Source organism: Musa acuminata, chromosome BXJ3-6 (assembly GCF_036884655.1).
Source record: "Musa acuminata AAA Group cultivar baxijiao chromosome BXJ3-6, Cavendish_Baxijiao_AAA, whole genome shotgun sequence".
In the NCBI taxonomy this organism is placed as follows: domain Eukaryota; kingdom Viridiplantae; phylum Streptophyta; class Magnoliopsida; order Zingiberales; family Musaceae; genus Musa; species Musa acuminata.
Window position 1 is genome coordinate 10,731,351 of NC_088354.1, and position 21,928 is coordinate 10,753,278.

The following is a 21,928-nucleotide window of genomic DNA, read 5'->3' on the forward strand; positions in this document are numbered from 1 at the left end:
AGCTTTGATTGGAAGTGCAAAAGGAGCAGCATTCATGACTGCCCCCATCCCAATTTAGGATACCGAGGACAGGTCTCTCTCTCTGTTCTTGGTATAGAACATGGCACGGACAAGAAATAGCATCCAACCTTAACGCTGCTTCACATGGAGTCAAAATGCATATTACACAGTTCAGTAGTCTACACATACAAAGGCAGAATGGCCTCTTATTCTGCACATCAAACGGAAAAGAATCCCACAGACTTTGCTGCCACTCGTGTTTGCATTCATTGGCTATCGAATGACGGTGAAGCTTACGGCTGCTGTTCTTGCTTCGTCGCTTTTGTACTCCTGGTTCTCGGGCGAGCAGAGCTTGCAACGTTGGTGGTGTTCGACTCCTTGCTCGCTGCTGCTTCTTCGGATGGCTTAGATGGCTTCTTCGTGGATCCTTGTGCTTTCTGACCTGAAGGGCTGGCGTTCTTACCTGCTTTGCTGGCTGTCTTGGCCATGGAATGAGATGAAGGCCTGGTCTCCCACGGGCGAGCAGCAATCCACCTGTCCACCCAACTCCACTCCCAGTTGCCTTTTGCGAGCTCGTACACGAATGGCCCTTGGCTCACCCCAGAGTTCACCCTCCACTACAGATGCAGGACAAGTGCGTTAGTCCTACAGCCATGCTTGCCTTCAGCAAGATCCTCTTCAACAACAAACCTGGTGGGAGAAGGCATACGCCATGGCTCGCTCCCGCTTGACTGCTGCTTCTTCCCTTTGTTGTATCCTGGCAACGATTTCTTCCTTCGTCTCGGAGCCTCCGTTCCATTCCAACTGTGAGGAACTCGAGATGATGAGATTATTATGTTCTTCTAGATGTGACGCAGAGGTCTAGGATTTCTCGGTCAACTATTTTAGCTGCTATCAATCATTCATCCCTGAAAGAAAGGAACAAACATAGGGATATGAACTTTACCGCAAGATCATGAAGCTTGGCCTCAAGTTTCGACCGGTTGTCATGTTTCTTCTGCCTGAAGCGGCCTTCTGCCACCATATTAGCACGTCGGGCTCTGATTTCTGCTTGCATTTTGCTCCAGGACTGGACATGGCTCCAAGTGTTTGATGCCTGCTTCTGTACAGAATTGCGATGGGTAAAGGCTTGCAATCTTTGGACTCTCTTCAGACTACGGAAAGCTTTCCTTGCCTGCAAAATGGCATGCCATGATCGATGTCCACACCGATAAGATTCCTGTAAATTGGTATGAAAACTAGCATGCCTTGAATCCTCGGAAAGCAGTTTGGATTCGAGTAGCAGCAATATCCTCAGAAGCCATGCCATCAGCACCACCAAATAATTTACCGGGATCTTTATGAGACTGACCCTTCAACTCGAACCCATTGGATTGCTGGTTGGACGAACCCTGTTAACAGCAAGAACTCCTGAAGAACAACATCATTATCTACTTAGAAACATCACCTTGGGATCTATTGTTTACTTACCGAAAGTTTCTTTGCCCCATCTTGCTTTGCTTTCTTCCGATTAATTATCGTCTTTAACCAATCTCCAGAGCCCATCCTCTTGAATGCACTCCAAATTTAGCTCTAAAGCTTCCAACAGAAGACCTGGAAGAAAATTATCAGTGTTATTATAGTAAGAAACTTTGATTAAGGTGCGTCAATGTAAGATAAGAACCATGTCATGCCAATATGAGAAGAGCATGATTGACTCTGTTGTCATGACAGAAGATTTATAGGGGCAAGGGACAATCAAATAAATCAAAGCCATGAATGAAGCACAAGGCCACAAATCAAACAAGAACGGAGAACATGAGGATCACAATACCTTTAATCAGAAATCCCTTGCGATAGAAGAAGGTCGCACCCACGCAAAGAGAACAAGTTCCATAAAAGTGTAGGGGAGGAAGAGAAGGTTGAAGATGACGAGGAGCTTTCGGGATAGGAAGAGGAGTCACTTTGGCAACAGATACAAGTCGCCAGGGTGAACCAATGCAGATAATAACATGCGGCAAGGGAAGGGAAACAGCGGGTGGGGTAGAGGTTGAGAGCAAACGCCATGGCCCAGCACAGCAGCAGCAGGAAGTCCTCTCTCTCTCTCTCGCTCGCTCGCTCGCGTCTGTTGACCTCCATTTCCTCCCTTCTTTCGGAAGGGCGCCACCTTCTCATGGATCCAAAGATCTCGACGGGAGTACAGCCGCCGACACCCACTTCAATCATTGCCGCGGAAGGTGGTGGTTGTTGTTGGACTGAGGAACCCGACGAAGGGAAACAGAGACAGGACAACCACCATGCAGCTGCGTCTCCGTGGCTGACGACGCTCTTTGGTTGATTGGTTCACATCATACTATTGTCTTCGATCCCCAAAGCAAACTTTGATCTGTCAAAACTAAAATAATGTGCATATATATATAGCCAAATGATTAGAGAACATAGGAACAGTGTGGGAAGGGGTGAAGAAGAAGGTTCGGCCGACTGCGTGCCATCAGATTGGCGTTGAGTTGGATAGCAGATGCCGAGCTGTTGCAGCACAGATTGGCCGTCGATGGCGCCTCCGAATGCGTGCAATTGTGTCTTTAGGAGTCGTGTTCCGCCTCGGAATGCCTTTAGATGCGTGAAATAGTTTTTGCGATTGCGGTGCTGCCGAGCTATACGCGTGAAGATTAAAGCTCGCCTCCGTTGCGCATTGAGATGCGTGCAAAGAAGTTTTGTAAAGATACTGAATCATTATATTGTTTTGTGGCACGAAATTAATGAGGATTAAATTATCAATACATGTCTTCATTAATAAGATAGATTTATGTTCATTAATTTTTTAAAAAAGTTTATATAAAATATGATTATCAAATTAATAAAAATTTAAAATAATCCCGATAGGTTCGAACCCACGGTCTCCATTAAACTTGAAATCTTACACGCATTAATTGGAACCCACCACCAGAACAAGGCGCCGAGGCGGCCACCGCCCGGTGGATGCTCTCGCCTTCGACACCCAACCACTCGGAGGACTCCATGTATGCAACCAATTAATGCTCCGAAGGAGGAGGAAGATTTGATGCAATCTACAAGCGGATTGAGAGAGCGCTCAATCACATTTAAAACAGCACTTCTCCTCTACCATGCTGCACTGATCGGCCAGTGGAGAAGAAGACACGCTTCCCTGCATGTTTGGAACGTGGAAATGGAAACGTTTCAGGATCCATGATGTCGTGTGTATCAAAACATATCCTGTAAGTCTTTTGTTTTGTTATGTGATATGTTCGCATACCGACTCGTCGCCACCAGAAACATGCGGTCACGTCGTCAACCAGCGTCCCATTGGTAAAAAGTGTTTCCTCCTGCAACTTAAGATGAATACGACGACCAATATATTTAGTTGCTGTTCTCTGTCACCCGATAGGTACAGAGATGAAAGAGAGGAGGGGAATCAGTCATTCACTGAATAATGATCATTTTGTCTGATGTGTAAAATTAGGTGTACTGACACTTACTGATTTCGAACTAGGAGAAAGACTTGTTGTTGGTGTTGGACGTGAACTCACCATTTAGGATGCCGATTTCAAGTATTTAGTTGCATATGCAACACCCAAGTGCCTCCAAAAATAAGATATGTAAGCTTCATAAAGTGGAAGGTGCAAATGTGTGGGTTACAAATATCATACAGAAGTCTTAGCTGACAAGAAAGCATCACGAAACTATGCAAAGTCAATAAACAAGCAATTGTCTCTGATGAAGAGAAAGAATATCATATGCATGAAAATGGCGAAGTAGATGAGTTCATATCCAAGAACAAGCTCTTCACTTCCACTAATTACCTCACAGGCTCAAGATTATCTTCTCAAAACCCAACTCCAGTAAAATGGGAACTTTGATAATGTTTAACATAGTTGCTATACTAGATTTCAAGAGAAAAACACATTACCACACAGATAAGCACACGAACATGACTTCAGCCTGAAAATTTCTCCATCTGGTGGAGGGTATTTGATCTAGGAGAACTACCAGAGTGAAGGTGAGACAAATCGCCTGATAGTCCCTACATATGGAATCTAGGATTTGGATTTTCCAGCCTGTAGTGAATGAATCCTCTGTTGTAATTTTAAGACCTGCAAAACATATTGACACTGTTATAAAAGATAGTAAACCATCTAGAAGTTTCAAGTCACGGTTTATCCGATGAACTATTCTAAGCAAGCATACACCATCAACTTGGTTCACCATGATCAACTTTGATATACTATGCCAAGTGAGGATGCTATTTCTTATGAGTTACTCAATTTCAGCAAGGCCCCTTTGTGCGGATCAATCGTTCAGAGTCCAGAATTGTCTATGAATCGCTTAGGAACAGCCAGGGAGCGTAACAAGTTCTCGAACTTCAGGCCCTCTTTCATTGTGAACAATGTGAAACCCATCAAATTCTGTAATTTGTAAACTTATCAACTACCAAGCATTTATGTAGTGTAATGCTAAATATACATCAATGACCCGAGGCTTGATGTTGCCACTGGTCAGGAATCACATATATTACAGCAGCAGACCCATATCAAGCAAAACCATGTCAAGCAATCACAACTTCAAATTTTAAATTACATAACTTGGTTTCAAAGTCTTACAGATCACCGTTGGAAGATGTGCTATGCAAACCAAGATCCTAGTAGCAGGCAACTTTAATATGCACAAAGGGACTTCAGAATTTTTGCGAACTGGAAGATTTCTAGAAATTGCAATCCTTAATATTTGAAATCGCGATTCCTAATATTAGAATGACAACCTCCATCAATCCATTTCCTGCTATATTAAGAAATATGCCACCATTTCATCTCTACAGAATCTTAGCAAATACAGTTCAGAACTTTTCTGCTTCACATATATGTTATTTGCTTCAAGCTACATAGCGCTGAACACTGACCCTCAGGCTTCACTGTGATTCCATTGCCATCACCTTTACCATTTGAAGATTGTAGTTCTCAAGCTTCTTTTCAAGAAAATGGATAATAAATGAAGAAAAGGACAACATATGACTCCTGCATAATTTTATTCTGGTCCAGAACATACATGTTTGCTACAATCAATGGCAAAGGTAACAACAGTAACCTAATAGCTTTCTTTAACCTAGTTGAGCACATGACCCTTATCTTCTTTACCTTGATCCTTTTTCATCCTTACTGCAGCTCCTTTCTGAAGTTCAATCATTTGATGCCAACATTTTGATACTTCTATATATCTTCCAATTAATAGCAAGAATAAACCTTAAACAAACTTGTTTATGTAGGATCTATAGAACACCATCCCCCAAAAAACAAAAATCCAAATGCTAACGTACATTCGATTCTTCTGATAACTCGCAATTTTCATAACCCTTGATCGCTTCAAGGAGCCTCAGGTTGACCAAATCTGACAGCTTTGTGTTCTTATACAACGAAGCCTTTAGAGTTCAGACAATAAGCATCCCAACTATAATGTAGGTACATTGATAGCATGATTATCTGTGTGCCACATATGAGCTTTGCAGTACATTAACCATCCACAAACAAAAACACTGGCCAGTCCTACAGCCAGAATGGTATGAGGTTTTGCCTGTATACAAGTATGTGCATCACTGGCCAGTTCTCAATTGCAAGCTCAGTGACAGATTGGTGTTTCTCTACCTCATGTTTAACATTACAGGCTACAAATTGTAAGCTTAATGCAACAGTTTTATAAACATCCAAACTGTTCCCCTTAAGCTACAAGGAAGCAAGCCAACTGTATGAATGCAGCTTTACATTAATGTGTGTCTTGATGATATCATAAGACCGATGCCTCGATTTACTTTTATATCCTTAGATTAAATGATTTTTGTGGCATATACATATAACCATCACTCTTTTCCCTCCAAGAACAATGATAATGAGTCCTTATTAACCAATGATAAAAATCCACGGTATGACACATTGACTTACAAGAGCCAGATGTTCATAGAAACTGATGATGCTTTCAATACTCCGGTCATTGCTTTTGTGATGGACATTCTTTTGCTAAATACTTTTCTTTTCTAGTACGTTTTAATTAATAATTTTAATAACAGTCTCATCAAAGAAAAAAAACAAAAAAGCTCAATCTTTAGGATATTTTTCAAAATAAGGTTTCACTGTGCACCCATCAAGGCAACACAATCTTCTAGCTTACAGAAAAGAAAAGGCCTTTCTTAGGTTTGAAAAGAAATGTACTCTAGAAGACTAGATAACAATCATCTCAAGTAGCTGCAGAGACTGCAGCGTGTTGCAACCTAGGTGGGAAAAACAAACATGTAGCAATTAGTTCTGAATTATTGCTTGCTTCACTTATATCTAAGGGGTGATACTTGTATTCACGGCTTCTAACATATAAGAATCGCAAAAGCTCATACCCTTTAAGGCATTAATATACCACAATATGAGGGAGGCTTTATTTATATGCTGAGCAGAAGCATCTATCACATCAAATAGATTTAAGCAACCTTTTCCAAGTAGTAGAACCACATTTGTAAATCAACCACAAGAAACATGAAGCAATAAATTTAGAGGCAACTGTCACTAACCGATTCCTTCTTGCTGTTCTGCTTGTCCTCCAAATCCTGAAGCGTCCCATCAAGCCGTTTACTGCAATGTGATAGACAGCAAACTATCAAAATAAAGCAAGTGCAACCTTAACGGAACTCAATGAAAAGATTAAGCTGGCCATGCTCGACAGCCAGCAGAAAATTAAGAGCAAAAGGAAATGGTGGAACTCACAGTTCGGCCGAGATGTACTCGATCCTTTTACGCACATTGGCGTTGGCTTCGGCGAGGTCCTGCTTCACGAGCACCGGCCCGATCAGCTTGTACACGTTGGAATTCTCATTCAATAATTCCAGTTCCTTGCATCACCACAACCAATTTATTTTCTTAAACATAACGCGCAAAAGAAAAGCAAAACCCTAGGATGACATAACCAGAAGCAAAATAGAGATTGGGAAACAGGGAAACGGGAAAGAGACCTTAAGGACGAGCTCGTTCTCGCCGAGCTGGATGGTGTACTGCTTCCGGACCTGGTGGTTCTTGGCGATGTCTGCAGCGAAGGACGGAAGAACAGGTGAGTGGGGTCAAATAGGGGATACCAAGAGAGAGGAGAGGGAAGTGCCTTTTTGGATCTTGCTGAGGGCGTTGGCCTGGTTTTCGAGATCGCGCTGCAGTTCCTTGACGGCCGCCGGAGACGAAGCCATGGCGACAGAGATCAATTCGTCTTCGCCGACTGAGAAGGACGGACGGGGGAGGCCTTCTTAATGCGAGTGCTACGGCTGGACATACTCTTGATGCTAAACTTTAAGATTCGTGATATAGTTTGATATGATTGTATCTTAGGGTTGAGCGCCTCATCCATAAATATGGTTATTATGATGGGCCGTTATCCAGCCCAGATCCAAAACCTATTACTGATTAAAAGAATCTTTAATTCGTTGAGCTATATTTGGTGGCACTTGGAAGAACGGAATCTAATCAAATGCAAATTTTCCATTGAATTATGCTTTTTTTACTTCAAATAATAACCGTAAACTTACTAACTGGTTGAGTATGGACACTGAAGAACAAACCGCACCTAACAAGGCGACGAATTGTGAACAATGACCTGTCTGCTAATTTCAACAGAAACAACACGGTCTCGCTATTTGACAAGGTTTAAGAGAAAAGACCAAAATTGGTTTTTTGCCACAATACCTACTATAGAATCCTATTTCAGCGGGTATTTCGCGTACAGAGATCTCACGTCGGAACACATCTCCACAGTGTCTGAAGTTGCAAAGCCCGGGCTCCAAAATAGTTCCTGTTGGGAATGCACAGGGCAACCGTCGAGTTTCCATGAGACCCAATAAAAGCAGGTCCCTCGAGCTCGCATCATCAAGATGTACTAAGGAGGGTTGCTGGCGGAGTTCTAGGCCGAATCTTTAGACCAACTAATCGGAAGAGGATGGGCTTCTGTGTTGAATACAAATTTATCTAAAGGCACAACATGCTCGTCTCCAAACAGCAAATATAGATACTTCAAGGTTTCACCTAAGAAGAATGTCTCCATCTTGTCTCTTTTACGAGGAGGAATTACTGTGACGTCATCAAGGGATGTGTAGCCACCAGAGTCTGCTTTTGTATATTTTTCAAAGGCCTCAAAGATCTGCCAACCCCATTCTCGATATCTGTCAAATGTCACAAGTGCCAGAACCAAGTTAAAGTTCAGAAGAATGATGAACATGCAAGGTAACTAACATCCCAAAACCTCTAAACCTTACTTTGGATCTTCAGTTATACGATGCAACACAAATAAAGATTCCACTGTTTCAGGGCGCAAAAGGTTGTGGCGATCATTGTGCTTAATCAATATGTCATTTATATACTCAGAGCTCTTATTACCACCATCAAGACCCCCTTCAGAATCACCCTGATTCAAGATGGAACATTCAATCAACAATTTACAATTCTAGAGAGGAAAATGCCAAAAGATATACAACATTAACGAAACAATATTCGGCCATCAGTGACAACCATAAGTTTAACTAGTAGCTTACCTCAACATGGAAATAAGCAATTTCAGGAGCAAGACCTGTAGAAGTGACAGCATACATTTCAAAGCAGGTTTTTGCTAGATCTTCAGCAAGCTTCAAATTCTCCAAATCCTCTGGGGTCAACAAATTTCTTTCCACTGCTTTCTTCCTTGTAATACCTTTTGTTGCACCAAGAGCCAAGGTTCCTGGTAGGAAACAAACCTTCAAAAGGAAGAAAAGTACATCACATATCATAATATGTGATTCAAATGTAATATAAATTGGATGTTCCTAGATATTTGGCTAAGAAGTTTCCTGATTTTTAAGTTGTGGGCAAGGCAATCATATAAAGGCGATAGTTGACAATTTATATCAAGCAGAAATGTTTTGTCTATCAAAAAAGTGAAATATCCAGAGCATTTCCTTACTGCTCCAATGCAAACAGAAATACCATGAGAAAGAAGTAGATCGAGTTTTGGATACCAATAATTTAGTATAAAAGCCAAACAAGAGCTCTATCCATCTGCTACGAAAAAACTGACAGTTTGGATGAATACTGGCACCAATTACTGACAAAGTCTGTGTGACCTTAAAGATAAAGATGACTAATTGTATATTCCAATAATATATAAAATCTGAAGATTTCAACCATCGAAATGCTACTTTAGATAATTCCACTCATTTGTTTAAACACATTGGTTGGTACACCTTCTATCTAAATCAACCAACAAAAGAAAATACACAACCAGAAATAAGGATATGGTCAAAATGGATGGTGAAAAATAAAACCTACAGGCATAGGCATGTTTGGAGCAGCACTCTAGTCCTGAATTTAGAACTAACCATAATATCAGCTGCACAACTCCAAAAAAGAAATTTCACTTAAACATGTACAATTCATAGTAGCTAGATCAGCCTATTATGCTTGATTTGACAATCACAGATGAACTTCCTTCGAGACAATTCTTCAATTTGCATTCAGCACTTGCTCATATACTCGAGCAAACTTAAGGATTTTATTCATGATAATTATTATGCAGCAGATAAGGTAATATTCTTCTTCCTCTATCTTGGTTCTATTTACTGCTTTTTACCTCTCCTAACACTGCAAGACCTACCCACCCCCCTTCAACCCCCAATGACCCAGGAGTGAAACAAGAAAAAAATAAGAGAAGAAAATATACAAAAATTCTCTATGCAGTTCATGACAGAAGCTGCTCTATCAATATATCTAAATTATGAACCCTAACCACCTTTCATCATCAGAATATATTTACCTCTTATCGCATCATGTTGTCACCTTCAATCATTGAAACTGAATGGATCATTGTGTCCTATTATGGTCCTCCTATTAATTATAATTCAACTCAAATTCAACGCTATCCTTCTTTTGCAGCTAAAAAAAATGTATCTGTTTCTAATTCAAACTGCAGCACAAGTCAAACTATAGGAATTTTCGTGAGAGGAACATATCTGAAAATTGACACATGCCTAAGATGTCCTAGAACATAGAGACCATCTAAGTTAGATGTCAGATCTCCATTGCAGGATTAGACGTACACAAAGAAGATTTACACCACTCATCTACCATATATATAGAAAAAGATAATTGTGAAAAATACATCTGGCTCATCTACAAGCTTTTTCCAGAGAACAAGCAAAGTAATGTTAGGAATTTAGACTTTTTCATGGATGTTCCACATCATATCTAACAATCTTACATCGGGGAAAATTTGATCAAGGAAGTAGTGCCCAGGTATTTTTCTTTTATATATTATTTGGATATTGCAATTTCTGAACAAGTGAGAGAAGCTTTTAATACAGAGACAAACTTGAGCAAAAGCAAATAAATATCCTAAAGCAATTAAATAAAATTGTAGACTGAAGATTATAATACAGTTTAATAAAGGCCTTTATTCATAGCACTCTCCACCTGTAAAACTGCACTAGCATCCGCAAGTTAAACAACATATCATGTACCCAAATAAAGATGAGCTTATTATCAATGCCATGGAAAGAGAATGCAAAAATATTTCCATACCAGGTGATCCATTTTAGGGCTAAAAGCACCTTTAGATCCATAAGGAAGCTCCCCAACAAAAACTAATCCTTTGGGAATGGATCTTCGAACTAGAAGGTGCCTCACCCCTCTCATTGCTTCTTCATACATCTCATATAAATAATTTAGCTGGCTGCCACTATTCTTTTGCTGAATCCAAACTTTTATCAAGTATTCATAGTAGCTGTCACCACGAGATCCTAGCCGAATATTCTCTCCATTAAACTGACCAGAGTGAGGACTGTGATCACAACAAGGACTAGTGATGTTCTTCATAAATTGCATATAATCCAAAGATCAACTAATTACAATAGAAGAAAAAAAAAAGAATCATCTAACAACAAAAAGGAAAAATGACAATAAAGAATGTAACATATCATTATATTAAATTAGATAGAAAGCATAGCAGTTAAAAATTTTGGCAGTAGTCGTATATCATGAAGCAGAAACTCTAATATCAAAGATGCTCGACATGAAAATGTAAAGAAATTTTCAGCAGATACTATGCTGTTTTGGAGTTTATGCATGGCTCACTTTTCTGATATGGTTTCAGCAGATACTATGCTGTCCACCATTCACCCCTAGGCAAGCAGCAAAGACCAGTAAATGTCTTCTAAATATCGGTAACAGCTGAGTCAACGTAACTTAAAGAAAGAAGCAAAATGGACAAGTCTGCAAGACATTGACCCTACTAAGAGTCTTAAACAATGCAATGGCTGGAGCCTTGTGCACTTGGCCTCCTTTTATGTATAACATACATATATTACTAACTAGCTCAAGCAATGGCTGAGCTTATCATTATAAAGATTATGAAAAAAATTTAGGTGTCAAACCATTCCTAAGAAAGAAAATAAACCCACAGAACCATCAACCTTGAAAGAAAGTTCTTTGTACCTGATATAGATAGGAACCAGTCCTTCCACCTTGGGAAGAGTCCTAAAATGTTCCAAAACCTTCATCGCCTCTGAACCATACTTGGGATCACCAGAAACTTTACTGAGGTAATTGAACTCAAGCTGCAAGGTCGATACTTCAGACGTACTGCTTAACCCATCAGGAGCAGGATGGGCAGAACGATCATGGAGAACAACATCACTGAAAGGAATTGGCGTTGGACTTGAAGTAAAGGCAGATAACAACCTGTCACCTAAGTTTTTTGCTATTTCCAAGAGAATATCAGATTTAACTCCTTTAAGAGTCATAGGTATCCCAATGTCACCTGTAGTTACATTATCCCCCCCGCTCAAGTGATAAGCACTGAGAAGACCACCTAACACACGAATGGTTGTCTCAAATAAGTTGACCTGCCCTTTCTTTTCAATTCTTTCCATAAGTTTATTTTCTATCCAAGACATTGCCTCAATAACAATTTCATCAGCACCCATGATAATTGCTGTATCCAAGGAATCTATGATGGTGGCACCTAGGCCTCCCAAACCATCAGTGCCTCTTCGACTCAATGGCATAAGTTCATCATAACCCATTGCATAGTCCCTGTAGCCAGACCAAGCATGAATAAATGCCTCTTTGATCTTTTGTTGCCTAGAAACCCAATAGAGCCTCTGTTCTTCAGGACTAGATCTAAAATTTCGCTCTTCATCAGGTGGAAGCTGTGGAGGAAGCCTTGGAGGTTTTCTCCAAATTCTACGTATTCTACTAACGCCTTCCTTGACATACTTATGGTCACCATTTTCAGCTCCATTCGAAAGTACATTTGATGCAGAATGATCGGGACTTCTATGCATTACCAAGTATGTCAAACCCACGATCATTAATAACATTAAGAATTTTCCTATGCTACAGCCACCGCAAGAATATCTGATGCGGCTGGTAACCAATGCTTGAGTAATCACCTACAAAGAAAACAAAACATAGATATGAAATGATTGCAATCTATGTCATAGCAACTGTTTAATCACGTAAGTGTTTATGAACTTTATTGTTTAGCTTTGAAACCAACTACCAAGCAGACACGGTTACTTGGAGTAGAGAAAGGCTTGTAATGATCCAGTTAATATCATTGAAGTAGCTGTTGATTCCTTTTGACTAAGAGCATAGATATAAGAATTAAACACCAGGCCAGATATCATATTCTTCATGGTTATAAAAAATTCATCTTATATATTATTAGAGCAAGCAGTAGAAGATCTCACTTACTACCCCTTCTTAGATACAACTTGACTAAAGCAAAAAGAAAAAGATCCCCACTGTAATCACCCGTTAATCAATTTTCTATTAATTAATTTATTGTAGCTCCAAATTCTTGTACAGAGCATCTAATCTGTCAAGACAACAGATCAAGAACTTCAATTTACAGAACTGAAGAAAAAATCCAGTCACTCGAATCAAATTAAGCAAGGGGAGAAAAGTGGGAATTTAATTTTCAATCCAAGAACAGATAAGAAAGAGTAATAGAGATACGTATCATTACTCTCTCCAATCCCATGCGTATTTGCATAACGATAAATTAAAAGGTCGGAAACGATAATATGGATCTCAACGAATTAACAACATATCAAGCACCTCCAGATCTCCATAGAAGATTTAACGAGATCGAGCGAAAAGGAAACCGAGAGATCTTGAGCAGAGAAGCACCTTGAATGGGGATCGGTGGCGGAACTTGGCGTTGTCATAGTGAACATCTTGCACGGAGTAGGGCAAAGATCTGGATGACATGACCGCAGAGGTCAGTTAGGGTTCAATCTACCTTCTTCTTCTCCGATCGCGAGATCCACGCAGCAGAAAGGGGAGGAAGAGAAGGGAGAAGAAGGAGCGAAGAAATGGGGCTGACCCTGGACGAGGGTCCGGAGTGGGGGACGGTCTTATGGGTCTGGGTTCGAGCGCGAGTCTCCTTAATGCCCGTGCTCGTCCACTCGTGTGGGTCCACCCTTTGGGCCCACGTTCCACACCAATAACAAATCAGGTATACGGTCAAAGCGCAAAGTGTTGTTCGAGGAGTAAGCCTGTGACTCGACTTACGTTACGACTTTCGACAGGCTGGTCTGCGCGCATGGAGGAGGTACGGGAGGTACGCGATCCCCGTCTGTTGTAACGTCAGTCGTGGTTGCAATCGTGACTCCGAACTTTCGCAACACCGAGTTCGTGGCGTTGGGTGTACGTTCTCAATGCCATAACCATGATGATGATGATGGAACGAGCATGACAATAGCATAACGAAGTAGAATAGAAACTAAAAAAGCACAATAATAGTACATGCAGTAGGATACAAAGGGGGAGGGGGGAGGAGGAGAGGGAGTCCATGTGTGGGTCTTCAGCTCCTTGAGCAGCAGCAATACCCGAACACGTCTCGAGCTGCTACTTTTGTGTGTCTTGCGGACCATCATCAGTAGTCGGCTCAGATGCAAACGGGCCTAAATCTTTGTACTCTTCCCACGATGTCTTCGCCTTGTCGATCAATTTATCCAAGTCTTTGAGATCGTTCTCGATCGAATTTTTCAGCTGATCCGAACTCATCGTCGTCGTCGGCGAATCTGCCAACATCCTTTCCACCGTCAACATCATGTAGATAACAGCCTGCCACAGTTACAAACAGGAGGAAGCGTGATCTGTAAGGTCTGCTGCTGCAAAATGCTTCTACTTTCAACTGCTCATAAGCAACAAGTTGATTGAGATGACAAATTGACCTTGAAAAGACAGGGCCTGGCGTCATGCTTAGGTCTGACAGCGCAAATTTGCTCGCAGATATCTTTGGCCTGATGATAGTCTTTCTGCAATGAACGGGTTCATGTTACAGCAGAATATACGATGTTATTATGATGCGGGCAGCAGAATCTTCTGCTCACAAAACTTGAGGCGTGTTTGGCATTACTGGTAAGATCACATTAGTGTGTTCTTCTTTGTCTCTAACTCGTGGAGTTAAAACTGCATCCTTTCTCTCATTGGTTTCCCCTCGCTTGAAGAGGAAGGAAGAAAATGTGATCATAAAACTGGATGAGAAGTATAGAGAATCGATTACCTTCCCGATGTATCTTTGAACTAGACAGATTCCTACATCGTACGTCCCGGCACTTGCAAAGCAATTTTCGGACGAGACATTAGTTGTTCCCATGGCTGAGAGATCCTGCCATCAGTAACAGGAATGAAATGCGTCATCAGTAATAGAACGACGAACTAGCTAGGAAAGTAACAGTACTGATGGCTTCTTGGTGGGAGATTCTACCTTCGTCCCGAATAAGATGACCCGCAGCGCATCGCGCGTCGCTTGCACGGTCATGTTGCAGGGCGTCGACGGATCTTGACTGACGAGCACATTCCTAGGCCCGCCGCCGCCTCCCGACGGCCCTTGAATGGGTAATGACCGGCCGTTGTCTTTAGTGGGCACAGTCCTAAACGTGCTCGGCAACGCCGGAGCGGCAGGTGCGCCGCGCGACAGGCCAACAGCAGCCAAGGCGCAAGCTGCGACGACGGCGACCCCGACCGCCGCCACTTTCGTCACTTTCCGCCCTCCGGAACGGCCCTTTTTGCCTTCGTCCTCCTCGAGAGGCGGTGGCCGCGGAGGAACTTGGGAGCAGGATACGCCATGATGGCGGCGCCACGACCGGGGAAAGCTGAGGTGGCGAACGGGTGCAAGGCCACTCGTGGGGTGGAAACCCACGAGGCAGCGCGTCCTCGTGGACGGAGGAACGATCGCGGCACGGAGGCAGAAGATGGCTTCCATGTGTCGCGGAGGTGATTTAGAATTAGCTTCCATGTGTCGAAGGCAATATATTACGAAGGCGAGAATAAAGCTTTCGTGCTGTTAAGCTACTGTTTCTTTTCTTGTTCTACGGGCAAGGAATGGACATCCTTTTGCTCAGATACCTCAAGTAAGGTATCAGCCACCGTCTTAACCCCTCATGCACAAATGGACTGCGCTCGTGCTGCCATTTCAAGGTGCAACTTGTTGACGGAGACTTTTGTAGCTGTTCATTGTGCCAATGGACAACCGAAGAGCATCAGAACACTGCAACCTTGAGGAAGAAATCGACGACGACTGCTCGTTTCGGTGTACTTTTTTCCCTTCCTCCTTTCTCTTTTATCTTTGCGTAAGCTATGAAATATTGATAGAGAGAGAAAATCATGTCAAGAGAGAAAGAAGATAATTAATGTAATCGTTCGTCAATTTGCCCGTAGGACAAGGATCCAAAATTGATAATTATAAGTTATCGTTTTTATCACTCACGCAAATAAAAAGCTAATGGAAGATTATTAGAGGCAATTAGAGATTGCCTTCTTATAAAATATTTTATAAAATATTCTGTCCATCATGTATAAAAGCTCATCCTCAACACAATGAAAAATGATTACTTTTTGACTACTTGCGTTCATACTCGTCTAACTTGGGCAGAGAGATCGGATCAGTAAATCTCTCCCAACATCGATCATTGTGCATGTGGTACTTCAAGAGCTTAGCTTTTTCACTTCGAATCATATCGGGCTGACTAGGATGTTAACATCTTCTTGCCATAATATTTTTAACACTAGAAGGAGAGCTCAATATCACAAAAATGCTTATATGTCAACCCTCTCAATGAAAACTAAAATAAAGAGGTTTTGTCCCTCGACCCATAGCACTTTCACTCAATGGAGGCAACAACCATCCATTTTCCACGTATGGGTGCATCCACCTCGGCGCAAACGTCGATAGGATACTAGCATCTATTCAACGACCTAAGTCTCTCACTTCTAGGGACAACCCCAAGCCATCTACTCATCCCTACCGATGTGTTCTTAAATCTCACTCAACAAGTACAAATACTAACAAGCATAATACAAACTATCGCTCTACTTTTACCCTAGCCTAACTAGTAATGTCATTAGCTTAACTATGATCATAGGCTTAACTACCATTGGCATTGACACCCTTCAAAATTTTTTAGCCCGACGTGGTACCAATATCCCAAGAGCGCTCGAGACTCGTCGAACCATGAGCGAATGGGGCACTTAGATCCTAAACTATGAAATTCAACATATTACACCACTACTCTACCTTGTTTAAATCCAATGCCTATTTAGTGGATTCTACAAAGAATTCCTTGTGGGTCCAATTATGATATATTTATCAAGGTTAGGAGAAGATGCGATAAGGATTCCAATAATAAAAAGGGGAAGCAATGATCGATCCTACCTTAGGTCAGTCACTGTTCACCCAAAAAATCCATAAGATATCGATTATTTAACTTTCACCTCCTATCCTTCGAGGCTTTCGATTGTAGTGTTGACCCAACAAAGCATATCATAGTTTTTTATACCTAAATAATATTATATGGTACTTCGGACATCCTAATGTATCACACATTTCTTACCATGATAAGAGACCCAACAATGAGAATGATATGCTCACCTAAAGTCATTGTTTATTTGTTCTTTTGCAAAAAGATTCGGTGGTAAGTTCAAACTTTACTTCCTAAGGAAAGTATATCCATGGTCATCAATGACAATACTCCTAAAACTCAAGCAAAGAGAGGAGGAAATACTTGCATATTTTGTCGCTCAATTTATGAATGAGATCCGAGGTATGGTAGATGCATATCTGTCATACATAATATAAACTTCTCTCACCTCATGCATATCTATCAGAGATTATCTGTAATCATACTAAAGACACTTCAAAAAGTCAATCAATATATTATTATCGAGACATTAGTCTCAAGAAAGCATGAGGAATCACACAAGATGCTAAAGTAGGAGCAACCACAATCCACCCCGATCCTGAGTTCATCACGATGAAAGATAAACGAACGACTCGAGGTATCTCGTCTAAGGTCCAAGTTGACCCCCCTAAATATGACTAAAATTAAAAATTTTCTATAGATAAAAGAGAATGAGCTCTTAAAAGATCCTCACTTGATGAAGACCTCATTGGTGAAAAGAGATAGGTCCAAACACAACAGTTCTATTGGGATTACAGCTACAACATAAAGGACCTACACCCTCATCTTAGAGGTTAATGGAGAAACAATTGATATCATCATTTGTAAACCCATCTCGAGGAGAGATAACTCATTGGGTTATAAGGATTATGCCCAAGCTACCATTAAAAAACACCCAAGGATGAAGGACATGTTAGGAAACCTTAGAGATCATCGCATATGCAACGAAAAATAAATACAAAATTGGTTTCCTAAATGAAAAATATTAGATTGCCACGAGATGACCAGGAGCGTAAAACTCAAAATCGAAAAAACTACGTTAAGAGTGAGATATTCTCACATAGGGGAGATCGTATATCCTCTAAACCATATATCTTAGTTTGTAGGTGAAAGAGCTCTCACAAACTCTTCTCTATTGATGATCCACACAGTAGACGCAGCAACGATGTATCTCCTCGCATAGCAGGTTCTCTCTTTGTGATCGCGTACAATCACACATTAGTAGTTAAAAGAAAGGGTGGCCCTCTTTCTGTTTTCTCACACCAAGGAGGGGCTCACGGTTGAAGGAGAGATGAGGAGAAGGAGATAGGTGGCCGATGACTATAAAATCTAACCTATAACTCATAAAGCCTCAACTCCTATTTATAGAAAGCTCCAACTGTTAACTCTAATGGATCTGCCTTAGTGGGTATTGGATCTATATCCAATAACCACTAGCTTAATGGATATTGGATCCATATCCAATAACCATTAGCTTAATGGATATTGGATCCCTATCCAATAAACACTCTAAGCTCTATTGGGTCTTATCTAATAGATCCATTGAAACAGGAGCTTATTGGATATCTCATATCCAATCTTATATTCATTGCATTGTCCACAATATGTGTATAACTCTCTAGACCTAATACGAGCTGGTCGTGAGTTGTGTTAGTTATAGGTACTCTACAAGCTAATCACGTGAGTGATGACACTGATAACGTACTGCGACAATCTTTTTGCTTATTATTATTGATATTTTATTATATATCATTAGATATATATTGTAATATCCTTAGATTTATGTACTGAGAACCGGATCGTAATGAGATCATGATAATGAGATCTATTCGTCTTTAAATACAGACCTTTAATCATCTCGGTCATAGGTTACACAAGAAGAACATTGAGATAACCGGATAGATCGATGCATTATATATTCATTTATATGATGGAGGCGACTAATCTCATAGTCACTCGTATGAGAACACTAAAGGTATTGTACAAGTACTCATTTGATAATAAGTTCACTGATTGATCCACTTATAGAATGTTGAATGGTTAATGATATATGATGTTAGACACTGATTTCGTAGTCAAAGTTGTGTGTTTGATCCTTAGACTTGAAACACTAAAGATATCTTGTATCAGTATTTTATTCTTTGACATTGGACTTATATATTTGAAAGTTTTAGATATAATATAGTCGATAATTAAAAATGACAGTTAATCTTAAAAAATAATTAAATTCAACAAAGAATCATCGCATAATATCCATTGAATTATTATCTACGTAGATACCACTGTAGCTTGATTGCCTTGCGGTTTGTGTCACTTCCGGCCCACCTGTGTGTCCATGAGCACCTTCAATAACAAGTGGGGTAAGAATATGCGTAATTAGTGAAGTACCGAGGCGGCACCTTCCGTAAATGGAATGGTGAGCATGTCGGAGATGGGCGCCGCGAAGGAACATAACCGTCTGCTCCGGGCCAGGCGATACCGCTTTTTGTAGTGGGCCTTTGTGCTTCCCTTTGTGGGCGCCTTTGCCAAAAGCAAGGCGATAAGCCGATCTTCGCCTAACTTCTTTCGACCCTTCCTTGCCAACCCTCCGCCCGTCCCGCTCCGCTTCCGGGGACAGAAAGGAGACCTCCAGAAAGGTCGCCTCCATCCTCCGGCTTCAATCCCTCTGCTCTTCTCCTCTCGGTCGGTCCCCAAGATTTGTCTCATTGTGAGTTCAAGAGGGTTCTAGAAACCCTCCTGCGCTGCCATCTTTCCCCTGTTCTCGTTCCCTTTTCTCGCGGTTTATCGGCTCGAGTTCTTGAGGTTTCTTTTGCTGCGTTGTTTCGGATGGTCTTGTTTCGGTTGAGGGTGTGGGGTCTGTTATGTTTCTGTTGCTTTTTTCTTGTCCCCGAGAGGTTTGATTTTGCTTCGCGGTGCGGCGACGAGAGTTATGCTTGGCTTTCTTGCTCTTAGGGTTGTTGGTGGTTCGTTCTGAGCAGTGGAAGTTCTTGTTATGGATACTTCATATGCAGAGGAATGCGGTTATAGTGATCTTGATGAGGTTATCGAGTTTAGATTTCCTTGGAGGAAGCAGAGGATGAAACCAGCGAGTTTGTTAGCTTGTTGATGTTTGATGGTGGAAGATGACTTGAGAACGAAAGAGAGGCCCCAAGGACGGTTACCTCCTTCCACCGATTTCAAACCCTCTTCTCTACTATATCGGGGTTTCAATTTCGTTCGTTCTTCTCCAAGATTTGCCTCAATGTGAGTTCAAGAAAGTTCAAGAAACACTCCTCCGCGGCTTCTTTCCCCTGTTTTCGTTCCTTTTCTTTCGGTTTATCAGTTCGAGTTCTTGAGGTTTCTTTCGCTACATCCTTCTGTACAAGTGTATTTAGAAGATGTTTATTTAGCTTGCCTCAACAAATTGTGTATTTGACCTAAATAATTGTGCTTTTTATTGTTTACTTTTACAAATGCAGGCCAGTAAATTTGACTTAACGGTGATGATTTCATTTTCATATTCTAATTATCCTTGGCTATGTTTTCTTGAGCCTGTTCTTGTAAAGCATGTTTTGGATTGATTTCTGGATCATGGTTCTAAATTTGTAGTAATTGTTTTTGGGTTAGGTCCAAGACAGGTATGATGTTTACCTTTTATTATTAGTCTTGTGCTCCTACTTGCATAATTTTGAAGCATCAGCATATTGACAATCTTTGATAACCTTAAAAAGGTCAAAATGACTTTTCAGTCAAGGACATGGCTATCCAATGGTACACTTTTCATGCTTTTAACCTAATTGATTCATCTGTGATTCTGGCAGCTTCCAATTCAAAGTTGACAGGTTATCATGTTTCTACATTTCCTACTCAAGCCAGATCAGTTCCTCCCGGTTTTCATCCTCAAGTTGCCGATGACATAATAGATCCACCGCAACTTAAGCTTTCAAAATCTGTTAACTCTTTCATCTTGCTTCATATAGTAGGAAATAGACATTCTTGTCATGCTTGTTGTAGAAGTTAGCATGCTAGAACAGTAATAACCATGTAAATGTTATCATTCAAAATGCAGGTTCTGGTCTTAACCCTGATTTTGATGGGTGTGGTCATTTAAGTTCCCTTCGGGAGTTAGAAGCAAGCAACAACTATGGTCATCTTGAGATAAATTGTCCGTCTACAACTGCAATTTGTGGTGACAATTTCTTGCAGTCAACTCAGCTTCTTTCTCCTCATTGTCGACCTAGTAGAGCTGATTTTGGCAGAAGCAAAACGACGTTATCATATTTGGCTGATAACTCACATGTATCAAATGAAAGCAGAGCTTCTGTCATGGATTACATGTCTTGGCAAAACAGAATGAACATTTGCAATGCTCCCCGGGGATCTTGTAGTATGGGCTGTTACACTGGAAGAGGGTCCAAGGTCAGGGAAGGAAGTTTGTCTGATATTCTAAATAGCCTTATTCCTGGATCAAAATATGGATCTCTCCGATGAACATGATGTCTGCATGATTTACATGTCTAGTTATTGTAGTATCTCAAGTTGTGCACCAAATTATTGGAGTTGATATAGGTTTTGAAGTACATCAACTTGTGCATCGTCGTCGTCGTCGTAGTGCTTGTGATCTTCAGCTGAAGCAATGCCAGCAGATGTCTCTTATTTTTCTGTTGAACTGTGGCCATGAGAGCTAGAATCACCATACCAGGGAGTGTTGGTTTGTTCCAAAGTTGATGATGTCCTCTTGAACTTAATGTGATGGTAAGGTGATTTCTGTTTGAATTCTTTGGTATTTTAAGAATTCGTTTGTTGCTAAAGATTTGACCATACTTGATTAATTTCCAAATAGTTACTTAGACTTGTATCTATGCATTCTGGTGGCATTTTATCAGTCTCATCATCTACTGTGACCTAATTGCATTTCCTGATGAGCTATCTACATCCTGCAGGACTATATGCAAAGGCAAGTAAAAGATTAAACTGGTGGTATGGATTCAGAGGGAGATGCGCTGTGAAAGGTAAATAAACTCGAATGCTTTCAGCTGCAGCTGCAGCTGTGTACCAGCTTGGATTATATTACGGATCACAAAACTTTTGCTTGCAAGTTATGATGATATGGGGGATTTGGTTCAATATTTTTTGAGTTAACCAAGTGTTGCTGTGTCTCTCCGCCAAAAGGGTATCATCACCACCTTTCGTCAGCACGAGCATGGGAATCACCCCTCT

The 21,928-nt window shown here is 40.9% G+C and overlaps 4 protein-coding genes and 1 long non-coding RNA gene across 5 annotated transcripts; 1 reads left to right on the top strand and 4 right to left on the bottom strand.

Moving 5' to 3' along the window:
• Positions 1–117: 117 nt before the first annotated feature.
• LOC135641580 (protein IQ-DOMAIN 9-like) lies at positions 118–2,197 on the bottom strand. The gene is made up of 6 exons (XM_065157050.1): positions 1,814–2,197; positions 1,471–1,593; positions 1,248–1,391; positions 947–1,174; positions 691–804; positions 118–617 (listed from the first exon to the last, which is right to left on the bottom strand). The coding sequence occupies exons 2-6, from the start codon at positions 1,543–1,545 to the stop codon at positions 294–296; spliced, it is 885 nt and encodes a 294-aa protein (XP_065013122.1). The 5' UTR covers positions 1,546–1,593; positions 1,814–2,197; the 3' UTR covers positions 118–293.
• A 1,497-nt stretch (positions 2,198–3,694) lies between these two features.
• Positions 3,695–7,286, bottom strand: LOC103987807 (prefoldin subunit 6). Its single transcript, XM_009406226.3, has 5 exons — positions 7,126–7,286; positions 6,983–7,053; positions 6,738–6,862; positions 6,545–6,605; positions 3,695–4,091 (listed from the first exon to the last, which is right to left on the bottom strand). Exons 1-5 carry the CDS (start codon positions 7,205–7,207, stop codon positions 4,035–4,037), a joined length of 396 nt encoding a protein of 131 aa, XP_009404501.1. The 5' UTR covers positions 7,208–7,286; the 3' UTR covers positions 3,695–4,034.
• Positions 7,287–7,597: 311 nt separating this feature from the next.
• LOC135641579 (mannosyl-oligosaccharide 1,2-alpha-mannosidase MNS3-like) lies at positions 7,598–13,409 on the bottom strand. The gene is made up of 6 exons (XM_065157047.1): positions 13,173–13,409; positions 11,472–12,430; positions 10,560–10,818; positions 8,543–8,740; positions 8,267–8,415; positions 7,598–8,173 (listed from the first exon to the last, which is right to left on the bottom strand). The coding sequence occupies exons 1-6, from the start codon at positions 13,251–13,253 to the stop codon at positions 7,915–7,917; spliced, it is 1,905 nt and encodes a 634-aa protein (XP_065013119.1). The 5' UTR covers positions 13,254–13,409; the 3' UTR covers positions 7,598–7,914.
• A 324-nt stretch (positions 13,410–13,733) lies between these two features.
• On the bottom strand, positions 13,734–15,288 carry LOC135640848 (uncharacterized). Its single transcript, XM_065155622.1, has 4 exons — positions 14,758–15,288; positions 14,554–14,658; positions 14,222–14,305; positions 13,734–14,111 (listed from the first exon to the last, which is right to left on the bottom strand). The coding sequence occupies exons 1-4, from the start codon at positions 15,286–15,288 to the stop codon at positions 13,893–13,895; spliced, it is 939 nt and encodes a 312-aa protein (XP_065011694.1). The 3' UTR covers positions 13,734–13,892.
• A 3,865-nt stretch (positions 15,289–19,153) lies between these two features.
• On the top strand, positions 19,154–21,835 carry LOC135641292 (uncharacterized). The gene is made up of 3 exons (XR_010497709.1): positions 19,154–19,972; positions 20,778–21,463; positions 21,652–21,835. It is a non-coding gene; the product is annotated as an uncharacterized LOC135641292 (long non-coding RNA).
• Positions 21,836–21,928: the final 93 nt, after the last annotated feature.

Bases quoted from the DNA above. Each gene is read 5' to 3' on its own strand.
- LOC103987807 (XM_009406226.3), bottom strand. From the start codon at position 7,207: ATGGCTTCGTCTCCGGCGGCCGTCAAGGAACTGCAGCGCGATCTCGAA. The intron at 7,054-7,125 runs GCACTTCCCTCT...CCTTCGCTGCAG, and splicing joins CCTCAGCAAGATCCAAAAAG to ACATCGCCAAGAACCACCAG. The intron at 4,092-6,544 runs GTTAGTGACAGT...TATGTTTTGCAG, and splicing joins AGAACAGCAAGAAGGAATCG to GTCTTAAAATTACAACAGAG.
- LOC135641580 (XM_065157050.1), bottom strand. From the start codon at position 1,545: ATGGGCTCTGGAGATTGGTTAAAGACGATAATTAATCGGAAGAAAGCA. The intron at 1,175-1,247 runs GCATGCTAGTTT...GCCATTTTGCAG, and splicing joins CTGCTTTCCGAGGATTCAAG to GCAAGGAAAGCTTTCCGTAG. The intron at 805-946 runs GTAAAGTTCATA...AGTTCCTCACAG, and splicing joins CCAAGCTTCATGATCTTGCG to TTGGAATGGAACGGAGGCTC.
- LOC135640848 (XM_065155622.1), bottom strand. From the start codon at position 15,288: ATGGAAGCTAATTCTAAATCACCTCCGCGACACATGGAAGCCATCTTC. The intron at 14,306-14,553 runs GTAATCGATTCT...CGTTCATTGCAG, and splicing joins TTCAAAGATACATCGGGAAG to AAAGACTATCATCAGGCCAA. The intron at 14,112-14,221 runs GTCAATTTGTCA...TAACTGTGGCAG, and splicing joins CCAGGCCCTGTCTTTTCAAG to GCTGTTATCTACATGATGTT.
- LOC135641579 (XM_065157047.1), bottom strand. From the start codon at position 13,253: ATGTCATCCAGATCTTTGCCCTACTCCGTGCAAGATGTTCACTATGAC. The intron at 12,431-13,172 runs GTGCTTCTCTGC...TTTTCTTTGTAG, and splicing joins GCCACCGATCCCCATTCAAG to GTGATTACTCAAGCATTGGT. The intron at 8,741-10,559 runs GTATGGAAATAT...TTCCTTTTGAAG, and splicing joins GCCCTAAAATGGATCACCTG to GTTTGTTTCCTACCAGGAAC.